Source organism: Physella acuta, unplaced genomic scaffold (assembly GCF_028476545.2).
Source record: "Physella acuta isolate Inbredline_101_S28 unplaced genomic scaffold, ASM2847654v3 ptg001940l, whole genome shotgun sequence".
NCBI classification, from domain to species: domain Eukaryota; kingdom Metazoa; phylum Mollusca; class Gastropoda; family Physidae; genus Physella; species Physella acuta.
In genome coordinates, this window is record NW_026733445.1 from 119,684 (window position 1) to 144,187 (window position 24,504).

Consider the following 24,504-nt stretch of genomic DNA (forward strand, 5'->3'; position numbering starts at 1 on the left):
GTAATTTTTTTCAGATTCTTAAAATATATTAAAAACTATATTAAAATGACAAACCCTTATGCTAATTTAAATTATAATTCAATGGACGACTTGGACAACATTAACTAAGATTGAAATTTAAAATCTGATTATACGGCTGCTGATATAACTACCAAAAAGGTAGAGATTCATTCAAAGTCAGAGAGCCTTATCAAATAGAAAGATGCATGCATGTACCATACCAGAATGTTAATAATTTGGCACTGTTTATAATTTAGTTATGACATTGACAACACAATCACTGATACCTTAGGAAGTGAAATATAGGTTCTATCAGTAGAGTAATGTGTAGCCTAGCAGTAGAACACTAGACATGTAACACCTGAATATCTCGAGTTCGAATCAGTGTTCAAGTCAGCAGAAAGTCTTGTCTACCCATCTCTTAGGGGTTAGGAAAAGTAAAGGTGGCTGGGTACACTATTCCTTCATATGCAGAGGTCACAAAAATAGGTTAACTCTACCTCACTGCCCCATTTACTTTGATAACGTACCCTCTAATAAAGCAGTTTTAACGTTCACAGCATGCAGCACTAGATTTGCCTTAACTAAAGTCAACAATTTAATTCTGAGGATCGCATATCAACTATACACTACCAACTATATCTTAGATTATTTTCATCAATTTAGAAAGAAATCTTGAGAGAAAACTTACACCATGAAAGAAACTTTTTAATTAGATAAATGCAAGCATAGACAATTACACATTATGTGTAAACTTGTAGGCTTACTCCACTTTTGTCTATACCAAGATATCACTTTTTAAATTGGAACAATTCAAGTGTCAAAAAATGTTTAGCATTAACTTTTATTTTTATTCCAAACATACAAGAAAACTGTCCTTCACCTTTATAAACAGAATGTTTTTTTCCTACAATTTCTAAATCAATACCATTATATATAGGAATCTTCAAAAACATTTTTGATCCATTATTTGTTTGTTACTTAAATAAAAATTTTTTTTAAAGTTAACAGAACTTCGTAATTTAATACCAAGTTGATCAGTCAGTTATAAGCTATTTTTTAAAGCAGCAAAAGCAGTGATAATCACACATCCATCTAAATACGAAAATACTAAGAAATACAAACAGCCTGGTATTATGGAATATTTTAGAATATAACATGTTTTGTTGCTTTTCAATTATTTAAAATATATACCCAAATAATTAATGCAAGACTAAAGAACTTGCTCGGCAAAAGAATAAAGAAAAATAATGTCAAGATATGGAACTACGACTAGAGATCACAAGTTTATTCATGTTTTGTACCAGATTAAGTTATCAGCCTCTGGGCTGAAATTTCATATGAAAAATATACAAAAATGTACAACTATTTTCATCAACAAGTATATGTATCAGTATCATAATTTCACCACACTAATTACTTCAGTCTACAAAATTATAATTTAAGGTACATCATTCTGCTAGGATAAATTTGCAACCACAAAGACAAACTTTAAAAAGCCATGTTTTTCTTATATCAAGTTAAAAGGCAGTGGTTAATAAAAATAATTATTTTTGCAAACATTTCTACAATCTAGTAAACTTTGGCAGTGAAATTTCAGCAAATTTGTAAACAATATTTTGTTTTGAATATGACATTTATAATATAATTTTTTTGTACTAAAAGATTTATAATACCTATATTTGACAAAATTAGAAAGATAAACTGTTTACATTGTTGCTTGTCAGCAATTCAATTTCTCCTCCCAAAGTAAGTAGGCTGTTATTATTATGCAACTAAACAGATAACAGTTTAAATTATGAGCTAACAAAACTTTAAATTACTTGGATCTCAAACCCATGTCATTACATGTTAATACAATGTTATTAAAGTAAACATACTGGAAATGACTAATTCAAATAATGTTATCTTTTTTAAATACAGTAAAATTACTGTATACAAGTCAGTTTACAGTATATCACTTGGCCTTTTAATCATTCATTTTATCATCTTTATGGTAAGAATAATCACAGCTAATGTTTGACCAAGAAAATTAAAATACATGTAGTCTTTCTTAAAACTGAAACACTTTTTAAAAAAATAAAAATTTATTGTACTTTCAATAGTTTTGATTTTGCTATTTTTATACTTTAAGCAAAATGTCATTGCTTGAATAAAGATGTTTATTTAACGTCCTGGGACTACATATTTACAAGCTCTTCTTTTAGGAAAATTATTTGTTTACAACATTGGCATTTGTCACATTTCCTGCTGACTAGCAACTTCCATGACTAAAGGAAGCTGATGGTTCTCCAGCAGCCAAAGATTTCAACTGTTCCTTTTCCTGTTTCTTCTTTTCATGATCTCTTATGATTTCTGCCTTGGTTGCTGCCTTGACCTTAGACAATATGGCGTCCGCTCCCATTTTAATCATGCTATCTGCCAGTCTTTCCCCAGTAACCCAGGCTGAAGTGTATTCATTTTTCCTGCTAGGATTTTGGCAATGGATACCAACAAAAGCTTGTTGGGAAGGAATCTATTTTGGAGAAAATATTAGAATTTGTGTTAAACTTTTCAATAAAAATTAATATTTAAAAAAAATAATTGCAAAAATTATTTTTTATAGTGATTTCTTTACAGCTTTGGCCAAAATTATCCTTATTTTGGTATTAATCTGATCTGTACTAAATTGTTTAAAAATACATAAATTCTAAAAACATAAGGTATGCTTGCAGTAAACAGCTATTAGATTTTACAAAGATTGTAACTTGCTTCAATCAAACAAATCTTTGATAAAAAGCAGCACATCAGCTGGCATATTGTTTAGCTAGTATAGGAGTATTTTAATAAAACTTACTGGGACATCAGGAAATCGAAGATCAGCTTTGATAGTGTGCTGCACAGATTGGCTTCCATCCGTATCAAAGACACCACCACGTATGCTTATCTGTTTTATAAATATATTGTAATTTCTAATTACAAATAAGTAAACCATACAAATTGTTTTACAGAAAAAAAAATGTTTTTAATTATTTATTTACAGGCTATTGAATTTTTTAAATTTTAGCTTTTATAAGGAAATTTGCAATTACAAATCATTAAAAAGGGTGAATAAATACAGAAATTTTTAACTGCTTAGTACCTGGTCATTTGAGATTTCTGTAAAAACTGACACAGGAACACTGCAACCCCCTTCCTAAAATAAGACAGTTATGTTAATACAAAAATGTATACACACATCCATTTTGCCATTTATTAGCTGTAAAACTTTTTTTAATTACGCAATCAAAATTTTGGATGTGTTAGGAAAATAAAAATTACTAAAGTTATATAAGTAATAATGAAGAAAGGAATGACCTAAAAGGTTCTTTTTAAATATATTTTTTTTTTCTTTTTCAGGCATTAAATCTTTATAAAATCTTAAATACCAACCCTTAATATTGACAGTTTATTATTAGTACTGGTGAAATATAAAACTTACCAGCTGTCTAAGATAAGCTCTCTCAGCAATGCAAGCAATAGTAGAAAAATGGTCATGGATTTGATTTAACAGCTGTAGCGTGGCCTCATCGTCAGCGCGACACTCCACAGCCATGGCACCTTGGGATACAGCATACATGCACTCGTCTGGGGTCAAAACCTGCAATCGCCCACACTGTATGGGTTAGACAATGAGACGACCCACTCTAGGCTGGGACTAGAGGTGTTAATATAGCATGCTGGTTGGATTAGTTTAGTACAACACTTTTTAAGTCTAGCAGCAGTGTTAGTAATAATAGCATGCTGAGTTGATTTGTTTGATAAAAAATGTCTTTAATCTAGCAGCATTATTTTGGTTCTCTGATTTAATAAACAATTTTAGTCTTAATTATCTTTTAAAAAATAAATTTGTAAAAAGCTAAGAGCTGATTCACTGTTATGTGAGATTCTACTTTCCTTTTAAAAAATGTATACATATTTAAAAGAAATTATGCTATTTTAACAACAAAGAATTAAAAAGCTTTTAAACCTGTGATATACACTGTTGCCATCCCATTCTTTCAAGACCAGCCACTGCCAAAATAATGGCATCATAAACATTTTCCTCTGACAACTTCTTAAACCTTGTATTCAAATTTCCTCGCTAGAAACATGTCAAGGAGGAAAAACTTTAAAAAATGAAAACAAAACTAAACAAAATGGGGGAAAATTTGTAGTTGTTGTAACAAAACTTAAGTGTAAATAGTTTTGATACAAGGATACAATATTTTCTATCTTGTAATGTGGAAACAATCTCTGAACTTGTGCCGCTCGCCTTAAAGAACTTGTGCCAATCACACTGAAATTAAGGACAAACTCATAGATAAACAAAATAACATACCCATCAAGGCAATAAAAAATATTTCTGTTAAATGTACACATACCTTCCAGGAGGCAAATCCTTTAGAGTTATACCTTTGTGTTTTGGATGTAACACTATAGCATCATAAGGGTTATCTCTCCTAAATAAGACAAGGAAAAGAATATTTTTTACAAAATTTTACTTAAATGTCATTGAAAGCATACAGAAGTACAAACAGTTTGGATTAGATTCAAACAAAAAATATCAAAACCTAATTATCCTTCATCTTATTCCAAAGGTGTAATCCACCAATTTAGTTTTAATTGTCTGCCCTAGGCATATTATTTTGGGTCTAGCAAATTAGGCTTTGATATATCATATCTCATACTATACAGGCACAAAACATGCATTTACATATTGAACTTAGATATTAGGATATAGGTCGTTAAAAATCAGCACCCCTAAAAGTGTCACTCACTTGCACACACATCCAATGACTAAACCTTCTGGAAGTGTTGTGGGTAAATCTTTGAGTGAGTGGACGACAAAGTCAACTTGTTTTTTTAACAAAGCATTCTCCAGCTCTTTTGTGAACAAAGATTTTTCTCCAATCTACAGGAAATATTGAAGAATATTTGTTTACTCTACCATTGCATATTTATTCATTACACAACTAAACACTTAAATATATTATAAAAATTGCATTACAAAAAAAGGTACAAATAGTTTATAACAGTAAAGAAGAAGAAGAATCATAAACACAAACAAACATCTTATAATTGCCAAGCAATATTTTAAAAAGAAAAATTAACTTGGATTTTACACTTACTTTAGAAAGAGCTGAGTCCAAAATGCGGTCTCCTGTCGTTGTCATGGGCACTAAAAATATATTTAAATACATTCTAACAAGGAAGCAGGAAAATAATTAGAAAGATTGAACTTGTCTTCTAAATAGAGCATTCCACCGACCACATGAAGTTCTAAATTCACGCAAGCTTTATCAGATGTTCTAATGGTAATTTTTTCAAGATATTGTCCACTTACATGTCTCAAACTTGAGTGTTGGGTCCAGACTTCTAAGCATCTGTATGACATTTGTGGTCTGGATAAGTGCAAGCTGAAAAAAATAATTAAAACTAAAATCAGCTTTAGGAATCAATCCTTTCAATGACAGTTGTCAAGATGGGGACGGGGGGATCTTGCTGGTAAATTAAAAATAAATTGTGGTTTAAACACGAACATTATATAAAACAAATAGTATTAAAAACATTGTATTATAATCCAAAATTGTTTATCTCTTGTGTTAATTAAAACAGTAATTCAAATGAAACTGAAAATAAAACAAACAACAAACTAGTCTAGGTGTTCTTTTTTAAATTATTAAGTTAAATGTTCATATTCATTCATTTCTTTTTTTTTTTCAAGGCAAAGAATTTTACAGCATAGTTCAAAATTCTGATCCACTTCAAGCTAAAGCAAGCTTTTCACAAGTACTTGCACAATAGGTGAAATGTACTCAAACCTGATCTATTTAGGGTTGCATGTATTTAAACTAATGAAGACCCTATTTGCTTTGAACAGGAAATGGTAAATTGAGGAGCAGACAAGGAAGTGCACACAAAAGGTGTGTTTAAACAATGCAGTATTAATTCAACCATCAGGTAATGAAATCAATAAATTAACTTTCCTACAAAAAATGTTAGGCCATATCCTGAAATAAAATTTGACATTTGTAGCCAAGGGATATACATACAAATACAAATCATTTGCAGTATATATATATATATATATATATATATATATATATAGTAACTAAAAGAGTAATACATTAAAAAATATAATTTATTTAGTGTTGTATTATGTGAACATGGAACAGTGAATGACATGAATTGGAATGGTGTATCATGTTTTAAGATACATAGACATGGACTATGTTAGTCTGAGAATGCGGTCAGAGAATAGTAGGGATATACAATTAGTTTTACTAATGTCCATAATTTAACAGTTTGCCAATTCCCTTTAAAAGAAAATAAGAGTTAGTCCATTATTAACCTCTAAATAAAATGAAAAGTACAGAAAAGCCAACCCTTTCCCTTACTACTGCCCAGTCCATGTGGATATCAAAAATGGCTGACCTCCTAGGTCATGAAAGTGCATTAAGGTGGAATTAAATTACTGTTGGCTTGAGAATAAACTCCAAACTCTAAATTTAACCCTTCAGTGGAGTAATTTTAATGTCATTAGCCTCACAAGTTAATGAGATCACAAAGGAATGTTTCAGCAGAAACTGTTTTGTGCAAGGAAAAGTTTTGTAGCTTCAAAAACATTGTTTCAAAGAAGGAAAAAAAACGAATTAACTTAAAGCCATAAACTAGGCCTAGTTCAGAGCACTACATATATTTCTGGGGTCATTTATGTATGTAAGGACCCCTAGTTTTTAAAACTTGTGCACAAAATATACAACAGACTTTTTCTAATTAAATCTTATGTGTGGATAAACAAGTAATTAAAAAAAGTCTAGTGACAATTTTAGCGCAATTTCCTTATGTTATCTAAAAATAGCTCTGTCGTAGCGTAAATCAAGAGCAGGGTTAGTAAAACCATTGGTTAGTTATTAAAACGTTTTTTATTAATTTTTTTTTCAGTATTTTACATGTTTTATTTACAATAGAGTAACATGACTAAAAACCATTGCGCGCCTAGCTACCGAACGTGATGTCGCAGCCATTGAACGTGATGGCGCAGCTATTGAACGTGATGACGCGTGTGGTGTGGTTGCATAAAATGCCTACTAATTTGGTCCAAATTTTAATTAATTCAAAAAAATTTTTGTGACCAAACGAAAGGATATTTTTTAAAACTTTCTTCGGCAATATTGTTCTAAATCAGGGGTCGGCAACCTTTTGGGGCAGAAGAGCCAAAAGTTACAATTTACCACATTTCACAGTTTTTAAAGAGCCACAAACATTTTTATTTCAATATTATGATATGTGATTATGTATATATATATATATATATATATATATATATATATATATATATATATATATATATATATATATATATATATATATATATATATATATATATATATATATATATATATATATATATATATATATATATATATATATATTACATTTTAAATAAATAGCTTAAAATATAAAATAATATTTATTCATATAAAAACATACACATGTTTCGCTCAAAACATATTAAAGTAGTTTAGCAAGCTCTGCTCGAAATTAGAAACTTTGCTTTGTTATTAGATCTCTATCTTTAAATACCGAGTATTGCAGACTAATATTTTTATGAGTTTTTAAAATAAATTAAAATAATTATTAATATGTGTGCATGGAGCTGAAGAGCCGCATCTTGACATCAAAAGAGCCGCATGCGGCTCGCGAGCCGCAGGTTGCCGACCCCTGTTCTAAATTATGGCAGGAATCGATTGGTACATGTTTCAAGTCGCTAAGTGGTCTGGTTGCCGAGATATGGGCCAAAAACTGCATTTTTTCGAGGTTTTTTGGCTTTTCCGGGAAATCCATGAAAGAAACCCGGAATTTTTATGGCCTATGTTCATCCTTGTAACTTGCTTAACATAATTGTTTTTGTAACTAGTCATCGATATTGCTTCGTTGAGGAGGAGATACGACTTAAAGCTGCAGACACACATCCATACATTCATCCATCCATCCAGAAATGACGGGTTAATAAACGCAATTCTCCAGAATGGAAATTGCGCTAAAAAAATAATACTCAAGTTGGAAGCAATTAGTGTTATTAGGACAGATGTAGTAGAGTCATTCTAAAGCTATTTTAATTGAATTATGTAAGGTTCCCATTAGAAGTAGGTGACCGTATAATATTCTTTTTTAAAATAAATGTTTTATAAAAAAAAAATTGAGGTAATTAATTAACTTATAAAAGCTGCCTAATTAACTAACACATGTCAAGACTGAAAAAAATAATGTGTTTTTTACTTCTTTAAAAAAAATTATGAAGAAAAATAGCTCAAAAAATGTTTAGAAAAGAATAACAAAAAAAGATAAGACAAAACATAAAATTTATTCCTGATTAATTAGCATGGGAAACAAAAGGTCTGTTCTAATAAAACCATGCATCCCTACAACATCTTAGGTAACAAAAAGTTTATGTGCACTAAGTAAAATGACATTAAAACATACGTCAATACAAGAAATGTTTGCACTGACAACAGTGCTGGCTGGGGAAGATTTTGCTCACAGGGCAAATTTATACTATAATCATCTTTCCCCATTCGAGCTTAAGAGACATGGGACAAATGAAGCAGAGTTCATCTGTCTCAATGACCTTTGCATACAAGGGGATAATGTGGTCAGCACTATGCTCAGCAACCTTTGTTTCCCATATATCAGAGCTGCGTGGACTCATTTAAGCCTTACAGTCCCAAAAGAGATCCGAACTCGAAACCTTCTGGCTGGTAGCCAAATGCTCTAAAAGCACTGCGTTCCCTACTGTCACTTATACCTGTTGTTATAACCTGTTGTGATGCTGTTGAACTTCAAGTTTTAAAACTACTGACCCTCACCTCTCCCAATTGTTTATGCTTCATATACTAGTAATCTATCTATATTTGCTGTATCTGGGGTCTCCCCCCCCCCCCCCTCCCCCCCCCAAAAAAAAACAACATCTCTTCTACTCCCAGTCCACCAATTTCCAACGATAATTATTAACTATTAAAATTTGTTATGACACTATATTTCATAACAGCTCCTCCCCCATCCCTATTGTAAATAGCTTCAAAATACGGCACCCTTCCTATAAAATAGTGTGTGACCCTTTTGTGACTCTCACCCCATATCAGCCAGTGTAAACCCCAATTTTGAATATAAACAAACAAAAAAAGACCATTAAATACATTTTGCTAACTTAACTATCAAAATAGGCATAACATGAAATCTTTGAAGAAACAAAAAAAAAAGCTTTTAGTGCACAACTTCATAAATCGTGACGTGGCTTGAGATAGTAGTGTAAAAACGTACGTTCGATAAGGTCTACTAGGGCGTGTGACTTGGTGACACATGAAGACCACGCCGCGAGGGGTAAACTAACAGCCGATACTAGCGTGTGACCCATCAACAACCAATTGATTTTAGTCCTGATTACATACTTCAGGCAGTCACAATACAGGCGAAATGTTGGGTTGAAAATCGTTAGGCCTTATGTATTGTTTCTACAGGCTCACGATCTATTGTTTGGATGAAATACATACACAATAGCTAAATTGTGACGTGGGTTAAAGTCAATGATGGGGGTGGTCCATAAATGACGTCACTTATAACGCGAATATGGCCGTGGGATAAATGACGTCACGTAACACAAATGGCGTCAAGCAACACACGTAAGGGACCGTCCAAAGTAATGAAATGCCATACACCTTGTTGTTACACCTCGTCACTAGCAATCATATTCTCTGGCACTTGAAACTTCCGGGGGTGCACTTACATTTCCGGGGGTGCGCTTAAAATTTCCGGAGGGGGGGGGGGGCGAACCCTGGTTAAAGTAAATATTTTCTATACACATTTTTTTCTTCTAATTCATTAAAATACTCTATTTTGACAGAGTAAAGACAAGATTTTGGAAAAAATGTCCACGTTTAAGAAAAATTCAACTGCAATTTCGAGGGGGGGGGGGGTTGTAGGCTGAGGTGTGACGTCATTATGAGGGGGGGGGGTGGGTCAGCTTTATTGTGACGATGTATGATGGAGCGGAGGAGGAGAAGAGTAAAAATCGTCCAAAAAAGCGTGACGGTATTTATGGATTACCCCTATGGGTACAATAGGGTGATAAACTCGACTATGGACACAGGCAAACATTACACAGCAGGGACATGGGTGTTCCAGCTTAACTAAACTCTGAATAAAAACTATTTTTCAAAACAAACAAAAAACTTATTTTCAAAAGGCCACCACTAGGCCCACACTAAACTGTGGATACAAACTATTCTTTATAACCTTATTTTCAAAAAGCCACCACTAGGCCCACACTAAACTGTGGATACAAACTATTCTTTATAACCTTATTTTCAAAAAGCCACCACTAGGCCCACACTAAACTGTGGGTACAGAAGATAACGAGTACCGGGGTACGACGTGCCGAGAGCATTTAATCTGTGTTATACTTCTAGTTGCGGGCCTAAGGACGAGCTATAGGCTGGTTTCGTATCATCTTCAGCACCGCACGGCTATTTCGTCACCAGAAGTATAACATTAATTAAAACACGTGATCTGTTGTTTGAAAAAAACATCACTTGAAAGATCTAGACTTAGGGCTTATTGCGAAATGTTAAAACTACTGTTTAGGGGGGGGGGGGGGGGCACTGGTTTAGACTAGTTTATAGTGCAAGCATATATAATGTCTAGTTTTATTCAGATTTTCTTCCAGGCATCTCTACGGGGGGCTCCGCCCCCCCCCCCCCCCCCCCGAACAAAATGAAATTTATATAGAAAATATATAGTGTCCGCCCCCCCCCCCCGAAGAAACACTGGTTGTATTGTAAGACGACCCTCTACCCACCAGAGTGTTTTCCCCCCAGACATACATTTTGCTTAGGGGAAGTGGGGAATCGACGTGATCCGGGTAAAAGCCTGAAAGAAAAACACTGCCCCACCACAACCAAATCTTGGAAGGAAAATATTGTTCGCGTTTATGTTAACTACTAACTAGATCTAACTACCGCACTACCTCCCCACCCCCACCCCCCCCCAACCCATGTATTAATAATACTGTATGTTCTTAGCTTTAAACAAAAAAGTTTCGTGGGATCGTTTAGTAAACAGCATTGATCAGATTTTTTCAATTCAATTATGAGTGCGACGATGGATGGTGCCAATCAATAATAGTGCCATGGGAACGTCTATTTAAAAAAAAACAAATTTGTCACGCCTCCAAGACTTGATATTGCCATCTGTTCTTATAAATAGTACACATCAATTCAATTAGGACCACCTAAACATACAAACTGGCACCGCATAAAAAAATATAAAACAACGGACTATCATTATACATATTTGAAAAAGGGTTAGTGCATTTAGGCCATCAGCACCCTAGGCTAAATTTTAGTTATTTTTTTATTTTTTTTACGAGCTGAAGCGCACGTTACGCTGTCGAGTCTTGCCCATCAGGTGACCTTTGTACGGAGGGGGGGGGAGGCACGTGAGGGGAGGGGAAGTACAGTCGAAATGTTAAAGCGGAAAGCATAAATCCACCTGGGCTTAAAGTTCAAGGCTGGCTTTTTTTACAAGAAAATAAAGAGCAACTGAGCCTATGTACAAATACATGAGCAAAAAGCTAGAGTACAGCAGCTATAGCTATAGTCAAGCTATATTTTAACACCAACAAAATGTAACAGGAATAAACGAAAAAATACAGCATTTATTTGAAATAATTTAATTTTTTTAAGTTCTAAGAAGTACTTTAAGTTGAGTACATTTTGTGATACCTTTTAAAATGCACTTTATACTTCAATGAGATACCGGAAATATATCACAAAATGAGTAATTGTATAGAGAAGCTTCTACTGTCTTCGAGTATACGTCATCGTAACAATCTCATGTCTGGAGTTAATGTTTGATTCCCTAACAGTTAGCGTTTGTAGTTTTAACCGGGGGGGGGGGGAGGAGTGCAAATGTACTCAACAAATTATACATGTGATTCAATATTTATACATAACTTAATGCATTCGGCATTTTAAGTACTGGGTGTAAATTAGTTCACAAAATCAGAGGACTAACAATAACTGTGTGACATTTTTTTACAAGGAAATGGAAAGCATAGATAAGACGGTTTCAACTTTTTTTTTCCCATGTTCAGAAACTAATCCTGTTAAATCATGATTTTGCATAACGATAGCCGACGTTATTTTTTATTTTTTTATAAATCCTTATCGACCTACATTTTTTAACCATGTACAGTAAGCAGTCTGTTTAGATGTAAATGGTTATGTTGGTGCACGGAAAACTAGTAACGTTGTATTCATTTTAAAACTGTGTAACCGCAAAGTTTGAAATATTTGTATATGGCCATAATTAGACCACTCAGGTGAATTTAACTCGGAAGTGGGCAATGCACCCACATATAAAATTGCCCAGTATGTTCAATATTACCACAATAATGGAATCTTAAAAATGGGATGTTAGACTACTAACGCTAACCCTATTTCTAACCCAAGTCCTAGCAAAATCTTGACCTAATACATCTTCCACTTTGTCCGATCACCGGCTAATTTAACCAGACAAGTTAATACTGTTAATTAACAACAAACAACTATTTTTGGAAAAGTCCATATTGTTAAATACTGCATGCAGGAATATCCAGAAAGGAGATAAATAATTCAAGATGACCATGATTTGGTCACTCAAATATTTAAAAATAGAACTTTTAAATTTATTCAAGATGTTCACGATAATAAACCCAGGGACCGTCGCCCCCCCCCCCCCCCCCCCCATAACGACGAGTTATCTGTCGTTACCATCATCGCCCCCAGAGCCTTCATGGCAAAGATTAACGCATTGAATCAATATTCGACACTTAATCTTCCATAAATCATTACAGTTTTCCTTAACGAAGCCGCACCTAAAATTAGCGACGTTTAGCCCCGAGGGATCGACCATGATTGCTAGCTATCTCGTCAACAAGGATAAGGGGAAGCTAGAAGTAGACCGGATAGACGTCAGACGGAACTGCGCATGTGCACGCCTAAATACGTGACTGTGTTTACATAGTACAGCCGCGTCAAAGATAAACAATGCAGATTTACGGTTTTACAGTGGACCAAAAATGGTGGCGGTGGAAGGGGGAGGGGGGGAGGGGAGAGACGAACTAACATATTTTCAAAAAAAAAAAACAACATTGAAATTGTGCAACGCGTCTTATGACTATGTAGTTAGGGGGGGGGGGGATGGTTAAAACTGTACGTAACCAGACAGAGATAAAGACAGTGCAAAAAGTTCCACTGGTAATTTACCCCCCCCCCCCCCTACAGAAGATTCAAGTGATCCCCCATCATCAACACCGGAGCAAGATGTCTTTTAAAGAACCCCTAACACGAAGCAAGGCGTGTGCTTTGTTTATGTGCCACATGCATGTGAGTGAGCAGGTACAAAGTCCTTGGGCCCGAAACTGTTGTGCTCGGGAGGTGGGTGGGGTCCGTAATACATCTGTGTAGGCTATGCATATATATATATATATATATATATATATATATATATATATATATATATATATATATATATATATATATATATATATATATATATATATATATATATATATATATATACTAGATAAATGGCCCGTTGAGGAAGGGTACAACGGGCGCTAGGCTGATAGTGCTGTCTCTTTTCTCTAAACTAAAACCAACCCCACCCCCCCACACACCACCCCCACCCCCACCCCCCCCGACCCCCAGACACCACTCCCACCCCCCCACCACACACCACCCCCCACCCCCACACACCATCCCCACCCCCCAACCCCACCCCCCACACACACCACCCCCTCCACACACCGCCCCCCCCCCACCCCCACCCCCCCCACCCCTCCAACCCCCCCCCTCCACCGCCCCCCCCCCCCAAAAAAAACCATGTCTACCGTCCCATTCAACGAAATATAATTATATACTTTTTCCAGTGTCCGCCCCCTCCCAGAAAATTCTACCCCCGCCCCCGAAAATTTCAAGTACCCCCCACCCCTCTCCGGTGAGGAAAAAGTCTGAAAGAAACACTGAAACCAACCCACCCCCCACACACCACCCCCACCCCGACACACCATCCCCACCCCCCACCCCCACCCCCCACACACACCACCCCCTCCACACACCGCCCCCCCACCCCCACCCCCACCCCCCACCCCTCCAACCCCCCCTCCACCGCCCCCCCCCCCCCCCCCAAAAAAAAAAACCATGTCTACCGTCCCATTCAACGAAATATAATTATATACTTTTTCCAGTGTCCGCCCCCTCCCAGAAAATTCTACCCCCGCCCCCGAAAATTTCAAGTACCCCCACCCCTCTCCGGGGAGGAAAAAGTCTGAAAGAAACACTGAAACCAACCCACCCCCCACACACCACCCCCAACCCCCACACACCACCCCCACACCCCTTCCCACACACACACCCCCCCCACCCCTCCACACACCCCCCCCCCCCCACCCCTCCACCCCCCCCCCCCCCACCCAAAAAAAACATGTCTACCGTCCCATTGCAAGAAAACCACTTTTTAGATTAGACACATTAATTTTATTATAGAGTATCGATGAGGAAATTTCTTTTGAGTTGGGGAGGGGGAGGGGCTCAGACGTTCTTACGCGGGGGGTGGGGCTTCGCCCCTACCCGAAGAATTGTATGCAAGAAACTCTTCACGCAAACCACTTAGATTAGACCAAATTGCCTTTGTATTGAATATGTTTACTCGATAATCAATGACGTCATATAACTGTGTGCACTCTCTGGGTTTGAGATTATTTTCTACTCTGTGCGCTAAATGTGTCGACGTCATACTTCGTTTTTCGAATTACTGTGCATGTTTTTAAATTGCTTGTCTTTTCTCTAGAGCGTTCTTGTCAGACAGATAGATAGATAGAGAGACAGCGAAACTATTATTATAGATATATATATATATATCAAGCATTAATGCCAGGTTGTTGTGTTTTCTTGGTATTTCCCATCCTATAATGCCATCTAATTCTCAAATGACGAATATATTTCATAGAAGTATACAAATAGCTTCTATGCAGGGCTCTCTGGGGCCACCTCCTACTGATGGATCGTACCATCGATATAGAAATCAATCAGTTCACAAGTTTCTATGTGTCCCAACAACTGTCGATATTCTTAATCAATTTTTAGATACTATAGCTAGAGGTGGGTCTTTGAACAAAAGTGTTGCCATTATATTAGACTTGCACCGACTTTGGTTACGAAAAAAAAAATGAATGTAGATGTTACTTTGATATTTATGGGTAGGCGTGGTCAGTGCCGGCGCCAGGTTATTTAGCGCCCTAGACAAAACTTATTAAAACGCCCCCTTTCAAACAAATTAATTACTAAAACATTATGTATAAGAAAACAAATAATTAAAAGTGACTTATTAATTTATTATCAATTGCATACACGTTATATGTAGACATCAAAATCAAATTTTACTTGCCTCATTTGTCTCAAAAGTTCGTATTAATACCGTCAATTCCAGTTTGCAAGCTTAATAACATTGTATTGAAATTGTTACTAAGTCCAAGAGTTTACTTTGTACTTTACGACATAGCCTCACTCCCCCCCCCCCCCTAAGTAAATTTTAAGTGCTCCCCCCCCCCCCTCCCGACAAAAAAGTCTGGGGAAAACACGGAAAAAAGTTCTTGTAGTGATGGGCTCTCTGCAATCCTCCCAAGGTGAGTTTCAAAAAGGAAATTATCTGTTTTAAGCTTGACGATCTTTAGTTATAATTGTAAAATGTCTATATTCTGTGATTATGTAATGAATTTTTTGTTTTTGAAAAATAAAAGGTTATAAATGTTATAAGATTCCAGCCTAAAATATTGTTATATATGAATCCTTTAGGAGAGGATGAAAAATATGAAAAGACAAAGATGTTTAATTTACGACTAAGACTGTATGTCTACTAAGATTAAGTATTGCAATCTACAACGGCTACTGATGTATTTGTTTTTCAACTTGATAATGCTAAAAACACCTACCAAACTATTTTGTTTAGAACTTTAGCTCTATATAATTTTCACAATAGCAAATAATAACTTAAAGTTGTATTTATATGTAAGCGGTCAACCTAAGGTGCAGGAATTTAAAAGGAATGTAAAGTTAAGCAACGAATTATCTCCCATTTGAAAATCCAAATAAAATTTTATTCAAGGGAGATAACTTTCACAAGAATAGCTAAATTAACCAAGTGTAACTAAGACATATTTGAAAAACACAATAAAACGCTCTAAATTTCATTACGTAATAATTTTAACAAATCTTTAACATTAGCCATGTAACCTTGTGAAAACAATATTTTTACCTATTGAATACTTTAACTGTAGGTTTTGTTTGAAAGTCTAAAAATGGTAGCTTTATTATAACATACTTCTATTCAATTTTGATGACATCCATGTAATTGCATGAGTCTATTTTCGTCAACTTCAAAAAATTTTGGATCCCCTAAATAAAGGGACGTCTTTAAGAAAATCAAACACGGGTACCTGTTTAAGACTGATGGAATTATTGATTAAATATGAAAAAAATTATAATTTGAAAAAAAACAACAAAGTTTACGGTTAGTTAAAATTCCATCATATTTGATATTATATATTAATACTTTAAGAGTGGTAATATAGATTCCTAAAAAAACTAAAGATGTTTCAACTAGAGAACGCCGACCTTTCTTTGCAGTGTGTTCCATACTGAATTGAAATCATCTAACTTACGATAAACTCGACAACTTGATATACTCTACTACATTCACAACACATATCAAACTTCGATACCTAAACATAACTAGACTCGATGCTCCAGAACAACGACACCAACTCGCTTAACTTCACCAAACTCTACTCCCAATGAACAACGATTTCACTGGACCTTTCTACTACACTTTAACAGTCAATATAAATAGATGCCTTAATACCACAAGAATCAATACTCCCGAACTAAGATACTTCATCACCTGCATTCTCATTTCTCTATTACCAATCAAATTCCATTAGACCTTCAACTACAAAACAGCCGAATAAAAATTATGACACTTAAACACTTCGATACTTTATACCTATGAAACCATATTAGCAACAGCCTTCCGCCGTTACTCCCAAATCTAAACGATTCATCAAAACTTACCAAACAAGTACTATACTTTGAACAACCCGTCATTACAAAACTCTATACACCAGAACAGATTTCTAATTCAAAGTCAGAGAAAACGACTTACAAGCCCTTTTAAAATTAGATAACCTTAAAAAGGCAAAGTGACTGGTAAAAAGCGCCCTGACCTTTCCAAATTTAGGGAGATGTGGTTGCATTTTCACGATCGCGAATAAATATAGGCTTATAATTATATAGACCTAATTTTGGGGTGGGGGGTGCAAAATAGATAGTTCGTCCTGGGTGCCGAAATAGATCGCTATTCCTTAATAAAAGTTATTAATTACTAGGTACTTTTTGATAATAGCGATTAAACATGTTGCCCCCCCCCCCACCTAGGGATGGCGCCCTAGGCGACCGCCTAGTTCGCCTTATGGGTAGCGCCGGCCCTGGGCGTGGTCGAATGGTAGAGCTTACGACTGCTAACCATAAAGTCTCGAGTTCAGATCCCGGGCTGGAGTCTGTTGGACGTCACTGAGCCCACCCAGCTCTGATGGGTACCTGACTCTCGTTACGGAAACTAAGGCGGCTGGGCATAGTGCTTCTTCTTCTTCTTCTTCTTATGCGGAAACCGGCTCAGAAGGATGACTTCCATTAGCCAGGCAGGCCTCAATGTAGTAAGCCCCGGCCCCCGTTAAAGGACCAGGGCTCCCCACACATTGGTCGCTAAAACCGCGGTTTTCTCACCAGGCTTTTCTTCCCCTCCCACCAGACGCAGGACGTCGTCCCACCGCCTGGTACCCGGCTTGATCGTGGGGGGTATCTCTTCAGATCGAAAAACCTCTAGCGGCTGTTATCTGCCCCCGGCCGTCCCGCATCCACTTAACGTGGGTTTGGTCGGATCAGCGACATTATTCCGAAACCTCGTCAGGCCGCCGCTTCAAGTCAAAAGCGATATCTGACTCTTTTTGTTCCCGACTGTCTTGCACCTCTCCTCCCCCACGCTGTTCTGTGGGGGACTTGGGAGACCGACGTGTCAGGCACTTCGGAAAGGGCTGGATCCTGGACGCACACAACAGTTCCACCGACCAGAACGAAAATCCTCTAGCTGCTGTTCACTCCACCAGCCATCCCGCTTCCACCGTGGGACGGCCCCCCAGCCACCCCCCGAGGATTTGGTCCGACTGACAGAGTTTGTCCGAAGCCGTATGAGGGCCGCAGCTTTAAGTTAAACCGTCTGGTTAGGATCGCGAACAGACCCTTTTTAATTCCTAGCAGTCATGCATCTCTCCACCACCTCGCTATCTGAGACCATAACGGGGATTCACCCGTCCAATGCGAGTAGATCTCCTAGTCCCAATATGGGGGTTTTGGGAGTCCGACTACCAGGCTCTTCGGACCGGCATCCAAGCATCAACCAGGGGACGCTGGCTGACGCGGATGCACAGACTAAAACCCCTAGCTGCCGTTCGCTACCCGGGTAGGGCACCCGTCCGTGGCCACGAGGAGGCCGCAGCATTAGGTCAACATGTCTGCCATGGGGACGTCGGCCCCTTTCGTTCCCAGTTCCTGTTCACCCACACACACCCAGAGGCGCGGGGGATCCGAGGACACCGGGCGGCACGGACGGGCATAGTGCTGACCACACTATTCCCCTGCATGCCGAGGTCATTGAAACAGGCAAGCTCTACTGTGTCATGAGCACGAACGGAAAAAAAAGATGACGAACCTTCAGATTTGCACCTTACGTTATGTTCACGGCGTAGCTAGTCTCTGAGATTTAGAAAAAAAAAATGACGCGCCTTTGTTTGTAAAGACAACATAACAGAAACGTATCTATAACGAAGAAATAACAAGCAGCTAAAAACTATTGTCATGAGACCTGGTTAAAAAAAATTAGAATCATGTGCTCATCAAGGTTGACGTTTATTATTCAAAGATTTTGCACTTCTGACTTTCCGCTTAAAATAAAAACTCCGTGTCAACATGACCTCGACCGATTCCCCGACTTTTTAAATATGAAGTTTTATGTAAATAAATTTTAAAAAAACATGGAAAAGAAGTGGTGTCGAAATGCCAACCATTGTGTTTTTCAAGATGCAACGCTTTTTACAGAAACTTGAAGAAAAAAAACTACACTAGCTTAACAAAATTGTACATATAAATGATAAATATGTAGGAGTTTATCGAATAAAACTATAATTACATGAGTAGCTGATTTTTTTCATGATATATGGGGTTATCCATAAACTAAGACAATTTTTTTTAAAATAATTTTACGCCCCCCTTTCTCTCAAAATTGTAATATTGTTGTTGTTTTTTGTTTTTTTAAACTGCGTATTTATCTATTTCTACAACAATTAATAACAACACATCTTTTTAAAAGCCAAATAACTGCTAAAATTAGTTTCTAACAGAACTTTTTTTTACAAGGAAATGGAAAATGTTAAAGTGTGTCATCACACTTTCTGAACCTCTCCTCAACCTCCTCGTCACAAAAGTACACCCCCTACCACCCAGGAGTGTGAAGTTGTTTATGGACGACCCCGCCCCCTCCCCCTGACAGTGGTTTTTTAAAACATGATATGTGGCAAAAAAAAAAAATAGGCTCCTCAGATGTAAGATCTTACACTGCGTTTACACTTGCGACATGTATACTATACATGTCGAGAAAAAAAATCGCAACGCGTAAAGTTTAATGAAAACATTTTTCCCACGGAACGTGTATACATATACTTACTTGTTGCGGTTTTTTTTTCGAGACATGTAATCATGTATACTATACAGGTCGCAAATGTAAACGTGGTGCTATATTTCGTCACAATGGGTGACGCCTCTCAAAGCACAATAATCTCTTCAACGGCAATTATATTCAGTTGATTTTTGTATTCACGCTTATTCTGGTTCGGCGGTTTTAAGAATATCATATATGTCCATATTTGCCCGAGATTCCTTATTAAACATACGTTAAAGTTAAACCAAGTTTTGGAAGCGAACTGTTGTAGTTGTATGCCCATTTTCGATTCAGTGGAACATGCCCCAACTTTTTGTTGACACGAAGTAACCAGGGAGAGAATATCTATAAAAAAATACTGTCGTCACTATAGGCCTACCAAGTAAGCTTAAACCTTGCTAATATTTTGGAAGCTGCGGTGGTAAAAATAGATCGTTTAAAAAAAACTAGCCCCATATGTATATTTAAAAGTAGCGAGGATACAACACCAGGCGGAAATCATCAGCCTTTACAATGGGGTACAAAATCATCTGCCTTTACAATGGGGTACGGAAATGATCAGCCTTTACAATGGGGTACGGAAATCATCAGCCTTTACAATGGGGTACGGAAATCATCAGCCTTTACAATGGGGTACAAAAATCATCAGCCTTTACAATGGGGTACGGAAATCATCAGCCTTTACAATGGGGTACAAAAATCATCAGCCTTTACAATGGGGTACAAAAATCATCAGCCTTTACAATGGGGTACAAAAATCATCAGCCTTTACAATGGGGTACAAAAATCATCAGCCTTTACAATGGGGTAAAAAAATCAGCAGCCTTTACAATGGTGTACGGAAATTAACAGCCTACAAAATGGGGTACGGAAATCAACGGCCTACATAACGGCGAGAAAAGGATGCAGAGTCAACTGTTTATGGCAACTATAACCTCCGAGATCAACAACCTCAAAACTACAAAAAAAATTATTCGCGTCAGTTAAAATTGGGAAAGCTGAATTTTGCAAGAGTGCCGAGAAAATGAAAAGGTTAGCACCCACTGCTTTGTTATGCAACGTTTTTGACAAAAATTTACATTGAAATGTGTGTCTGGAAAATGATGTGTGACCATGACTTACAACGGTCTGATCCCAAACGCGCAAGTTGAAAAAAAAAATAGAAATACGGAACTGCGTAGATCTAGCTAGATGGCTAATGTAGACATTCTCTGTACAGAACCCACGACTTTCTCCGTGGTGTTCAATGTAGTTTTATGCAATGATCGGGTACTCAAGCACATTCAAGTAACAAATCAATTAATTATAATTTCACTATTAAAATAAAATCAATTGCATGTTGTTTTATAAGAGAACTTCTTTACTTAATGCACAGGCTTTGTGCCCTGATATCCAGTGCACACTTATCCAATCATCTATCAGACTAGAGAGCCAGGTTTTTAATAATTAGGCCTAATAATCATTGGGAATCTAAACTATTAATAGTTGAATAGGGCCTACATCAAATCTAAACAAAATAAAAGTTATGCAAAATCTGCATTTAATAGCTACCTTGTTGCATGATAGGCCTATTAAAATATTTTTTAAATGTAATACAAGGCCTTATACACCCAGGGCCTGCTTAATAAAATATATTTAATAATCAATAATAATTTATTATTTTAATATAAAGCCAAATATTACATCCCAAGTCTATATCTTTTTTTAGAACATTAAGCTCAAGCAAAAGTCCTAAGCTATGAAGTTTGCTAACATTTACTTTAGACCTACTAAGAAATATATTAAAGGCCAAATAGTCTAATATATTTTAAATTGATCTACTAATTAGGTAGTACAAGATAGTAGATTAGTGCACTAGCTATGGCTCTAACTGATCTAACAACGAAACAAGCAATTTGAAAGACAAAAAGTACAGAAGTAGGGCCTGGAATACTGTTTTTTTTAAAGCGACTGAGGCATTTTTCTAATATGGCTATTACAAGATGTTACTAAGCCAGTGTAACGAGTGTAGGTTAGTTAACTACAAGCTAGCAGTTAGCATAACCCCCAAGTGGCTAATTTTTAGACTAAAGTAAAGTAAAGAGCACCATAATCTAAAAGCTTACTAAAAACTGTTCTATTATTGTATTATACAATGGTACCTCAAGTTTACTTTGTTCTGTAACATTGCTCGTATGACAAATTGCTCATATCTCAAAGCAATTTTCTCTACAGAAATTTTATCATGAAATGCCATTAATCCGTTCCAGCCCTCAAAATGCTACCTTCACTAAAGTAAAAATTCCCTTTAGACCTAGTGATCCATTGGGCAGATAAAATAGAGTTCATATGTTTCCTGCCCTCAGCATATGAAGGGAAGGTGTGGTCAGCACTTTGACCAGCTGCCTTTACTTGCCCTAACATGAGAAAGGTACCTGGGACATTCTACACTGACTTGGACCGAGATTTGAACTCTCTTCACTAGTTTAGCTTTTTTGCTATGCTATCCTCACTTTCACCTGCAGCCATTGTATGCCTTTGAAAGAAAACTTGTTAAGGAGGGTTGTTTTCTCATCCCTTTCAGAATGTTACAGAAATGAGTTAAACAAGGGTCCTTAAATAGCTGTGATGCATAATCAGTTGCAACCTTTTCAGGGTGTTTTTTTTCCATCTAATGAATCTAATGTGAAACCTGCAGATACGGCTACTCATATCAGATCTCAAATGTTGCTCGTAACTCAAATCAAAAAAAAAAATTGCACTCTATACTACCCGTATCTCTAAAACTCTTGTAGGTCAGGGCACTCACTCTCAATCTAGATATTATTATTACTAAAGCCTTTATTTTATTTAGCCTTTTAGTACTTTGGTAAAATTAAAAATAGGCCTACTCTACTCTCTATGGGACGGAGTGGTCTAGCGGTAGAGAGCTGGACTACTAACCCGTTAGTCTCGAGTTCGAATCCGGGTTCAAGTCAGTAAACCGTCCCTGAGTCCATCCAACTCTGATGGGTACCTAACTTACGTTAGGGAAAGTAAAGGCGGCTGGGCATAGTGCTGACCACACTATCTCTTCATAAGCCGAGGTCACAGAAACAAGTGAACTCTACTTCACTTGCCCCATAGACCGTCAGGTTTGAAAGGGAAACTTTACAGTAACTTTACTTTACTTACTCTACTCTCTAGACCAGGGGTCTCCAAACTACGGCCCGCGGGCCGGATGCGGCCCGCGAAGTTCTCTTATCCGGCCCGCGGAGATCTTTTTGTCCAAGAAAAAATCGTTTGTTTGTGATGGCTGAGGAACTTTGCCCAGAAAAATAAAAGACATGCCTGGAAGAAACTGGCCCCCGAACTGAAATTTGATAGTTAATGCGGCCCTCGGACTGAAAAGTTTGGAGACCCCTGCTCTAGACTGAGTAAAACTCTTTTAAATAATATAGGTCTAGATCTAGATCTAAATATCTTTTATTATTTATTAATCTTAAAATTAAAAGTACCATAGAGTCTATGATAGACTCAAGTAAAACATATTAGGAGGCTCCTAAAAAATAAAAAATCATCAAATGTAAAATGCCCTAAAATATGGCCTAAGGCCTAATAAATTAGTAGGCCTACGGCAGTAGTAAATATTTAAAATAAAGTTTTAAAGTTAAATATAGGCCTATGGCCTATAGGCCTAATATATGGCCTATAGGCCTACTCAGTATACTACTGGCCTATAGTATAAGTTTTACGAAGTGTCTACTCGGAATAAGATTTTTCGGCAAAAGATAGTTCTGCGCATGCGCAGTGACCTATGGCTAGGGTTAGGGCTAGAATGAGTGAGGGTTAGGGGTAGGATTAGGGATAGGGATAGGATTAGGGTTAGGGTTAGGATTAGGGCTAGGGTTAGGATTAGGGATAGGGTTAAGGATAGGATTAGGGTTGGTATTAGGGTTCTGCGGTTGTAAACACACGCATGCGCAGTGCCATCGAAAACATCGCCGCTAAGGCAAGTCGTAGTTTCTCTCCATTGCGCATGCGTATCGCATGCGTATGTATCTTATTCCGACTAGAATCGGCCTAAGTTTTAAGTATAGATAGGCCCCTATAGTTTTTTTTTTGTTTAACATAGGCCTAGCCCTAAATTATTAAAGTATAAATTATAATTTATTAATTAGATCTAGATCTAGGTCTATAAACAAATTTTCTTTAAGTCTTTAAACTTTTTAACTAATTTTAACTTAAGTCAACTTAAGTCATTTACAAAATTTAAGTTTAATAATTATAATAAATTAAGTGAAGGAAATGGGCTTCCAAATAAAAAGTAGAATCTTACCTGACTTTTTCTTGTTCCAACACGTATAATTCTTTCATCTCCCATTTCTTTAAAAATATAATCAATTCATCAACACAAAAAGGAAATCCACATCAAGTCAACCCAACACAACCAGAAGGTCTGAAGAAAACACGTTCTCTACAAATCTGTTTTAGGCCTAGGCCTAAAGTACACTTCTCTTATTGACGTCATTGTGACCTCTCACAACCTTTGGTATAAAAAAAAATAACACGGAAGTAGAAAATATGTTTCGCTTATTTGAATGTTTTAAATAGCCTAATAATGTGTATATGATTGTAAACTAAATTGTAAATGTAACTGTAACGTTACAGCAATAG

The 24,504-nt window shown here is 36.6% G+C and overlaps 1 protein-coding gene across 1 annotated transcript; it reads right to left on the reverse strand.

Annotated features, from left to right (window-relative positions):
* Positions 1-158: 158 nt before the first annotated feature.
* Positions 159-24,364, reverse strand: LOC131931307 (porphobilinogen deaminase). Its single transcript, XM_059288052.1, has 11 exons — positions 24,167-24,364; positions 5,345-5,417; positions 5,130-5,179; positions 4,779-4,912; positions 4,383-4,460; positions 4,222-4,297; positions 3,989-4,102; positions 3,461-3,619; positions 3,122-3,175; positions 2,837-2,926; positions 159-2,515 (listed from the first exon to the last, which is right to left on the reverse strand). The coding sequence occupies exons 1-11, from the start codon at positions 24,209-24,211 to the stop codon at positions 2,255-2,257; spliced, it is 1,134 nt and encodes a 377-aa protein (XP_059144035.1). The 5' UTR covers positions 24,212-24,364; the 3' UTR covers positions 159-2,254.
* Between the last annotated feature and the right edge of the window lie 140 nt (positions 24,365-24,504).

Excerpts from the sequence above, each read along its gene's own strand:
- LOC131931307 (XM_059288052.1), bottom strand. The coding sequence starts at position 24,211 with ATGGGAGATGAAAGAATTATACGTGTTGGAACAAGAAAAAGTCAG. Across the intron at positions 5,180-5,344 it reads AACACTCAAGTTTGAGACAT|TGCCCATGACAACGACAGGA; the intron begins GTAAGTGGACAA and ends ATATATTTTTAG. Across the intron at positions 2,927-3,121 it reads CAGAAATCTCAAATGACCAG|ATAAGCATACGTGGTGGTGT; the intron begins GTACTAAGCAGT and ends TTTATAAAACAG.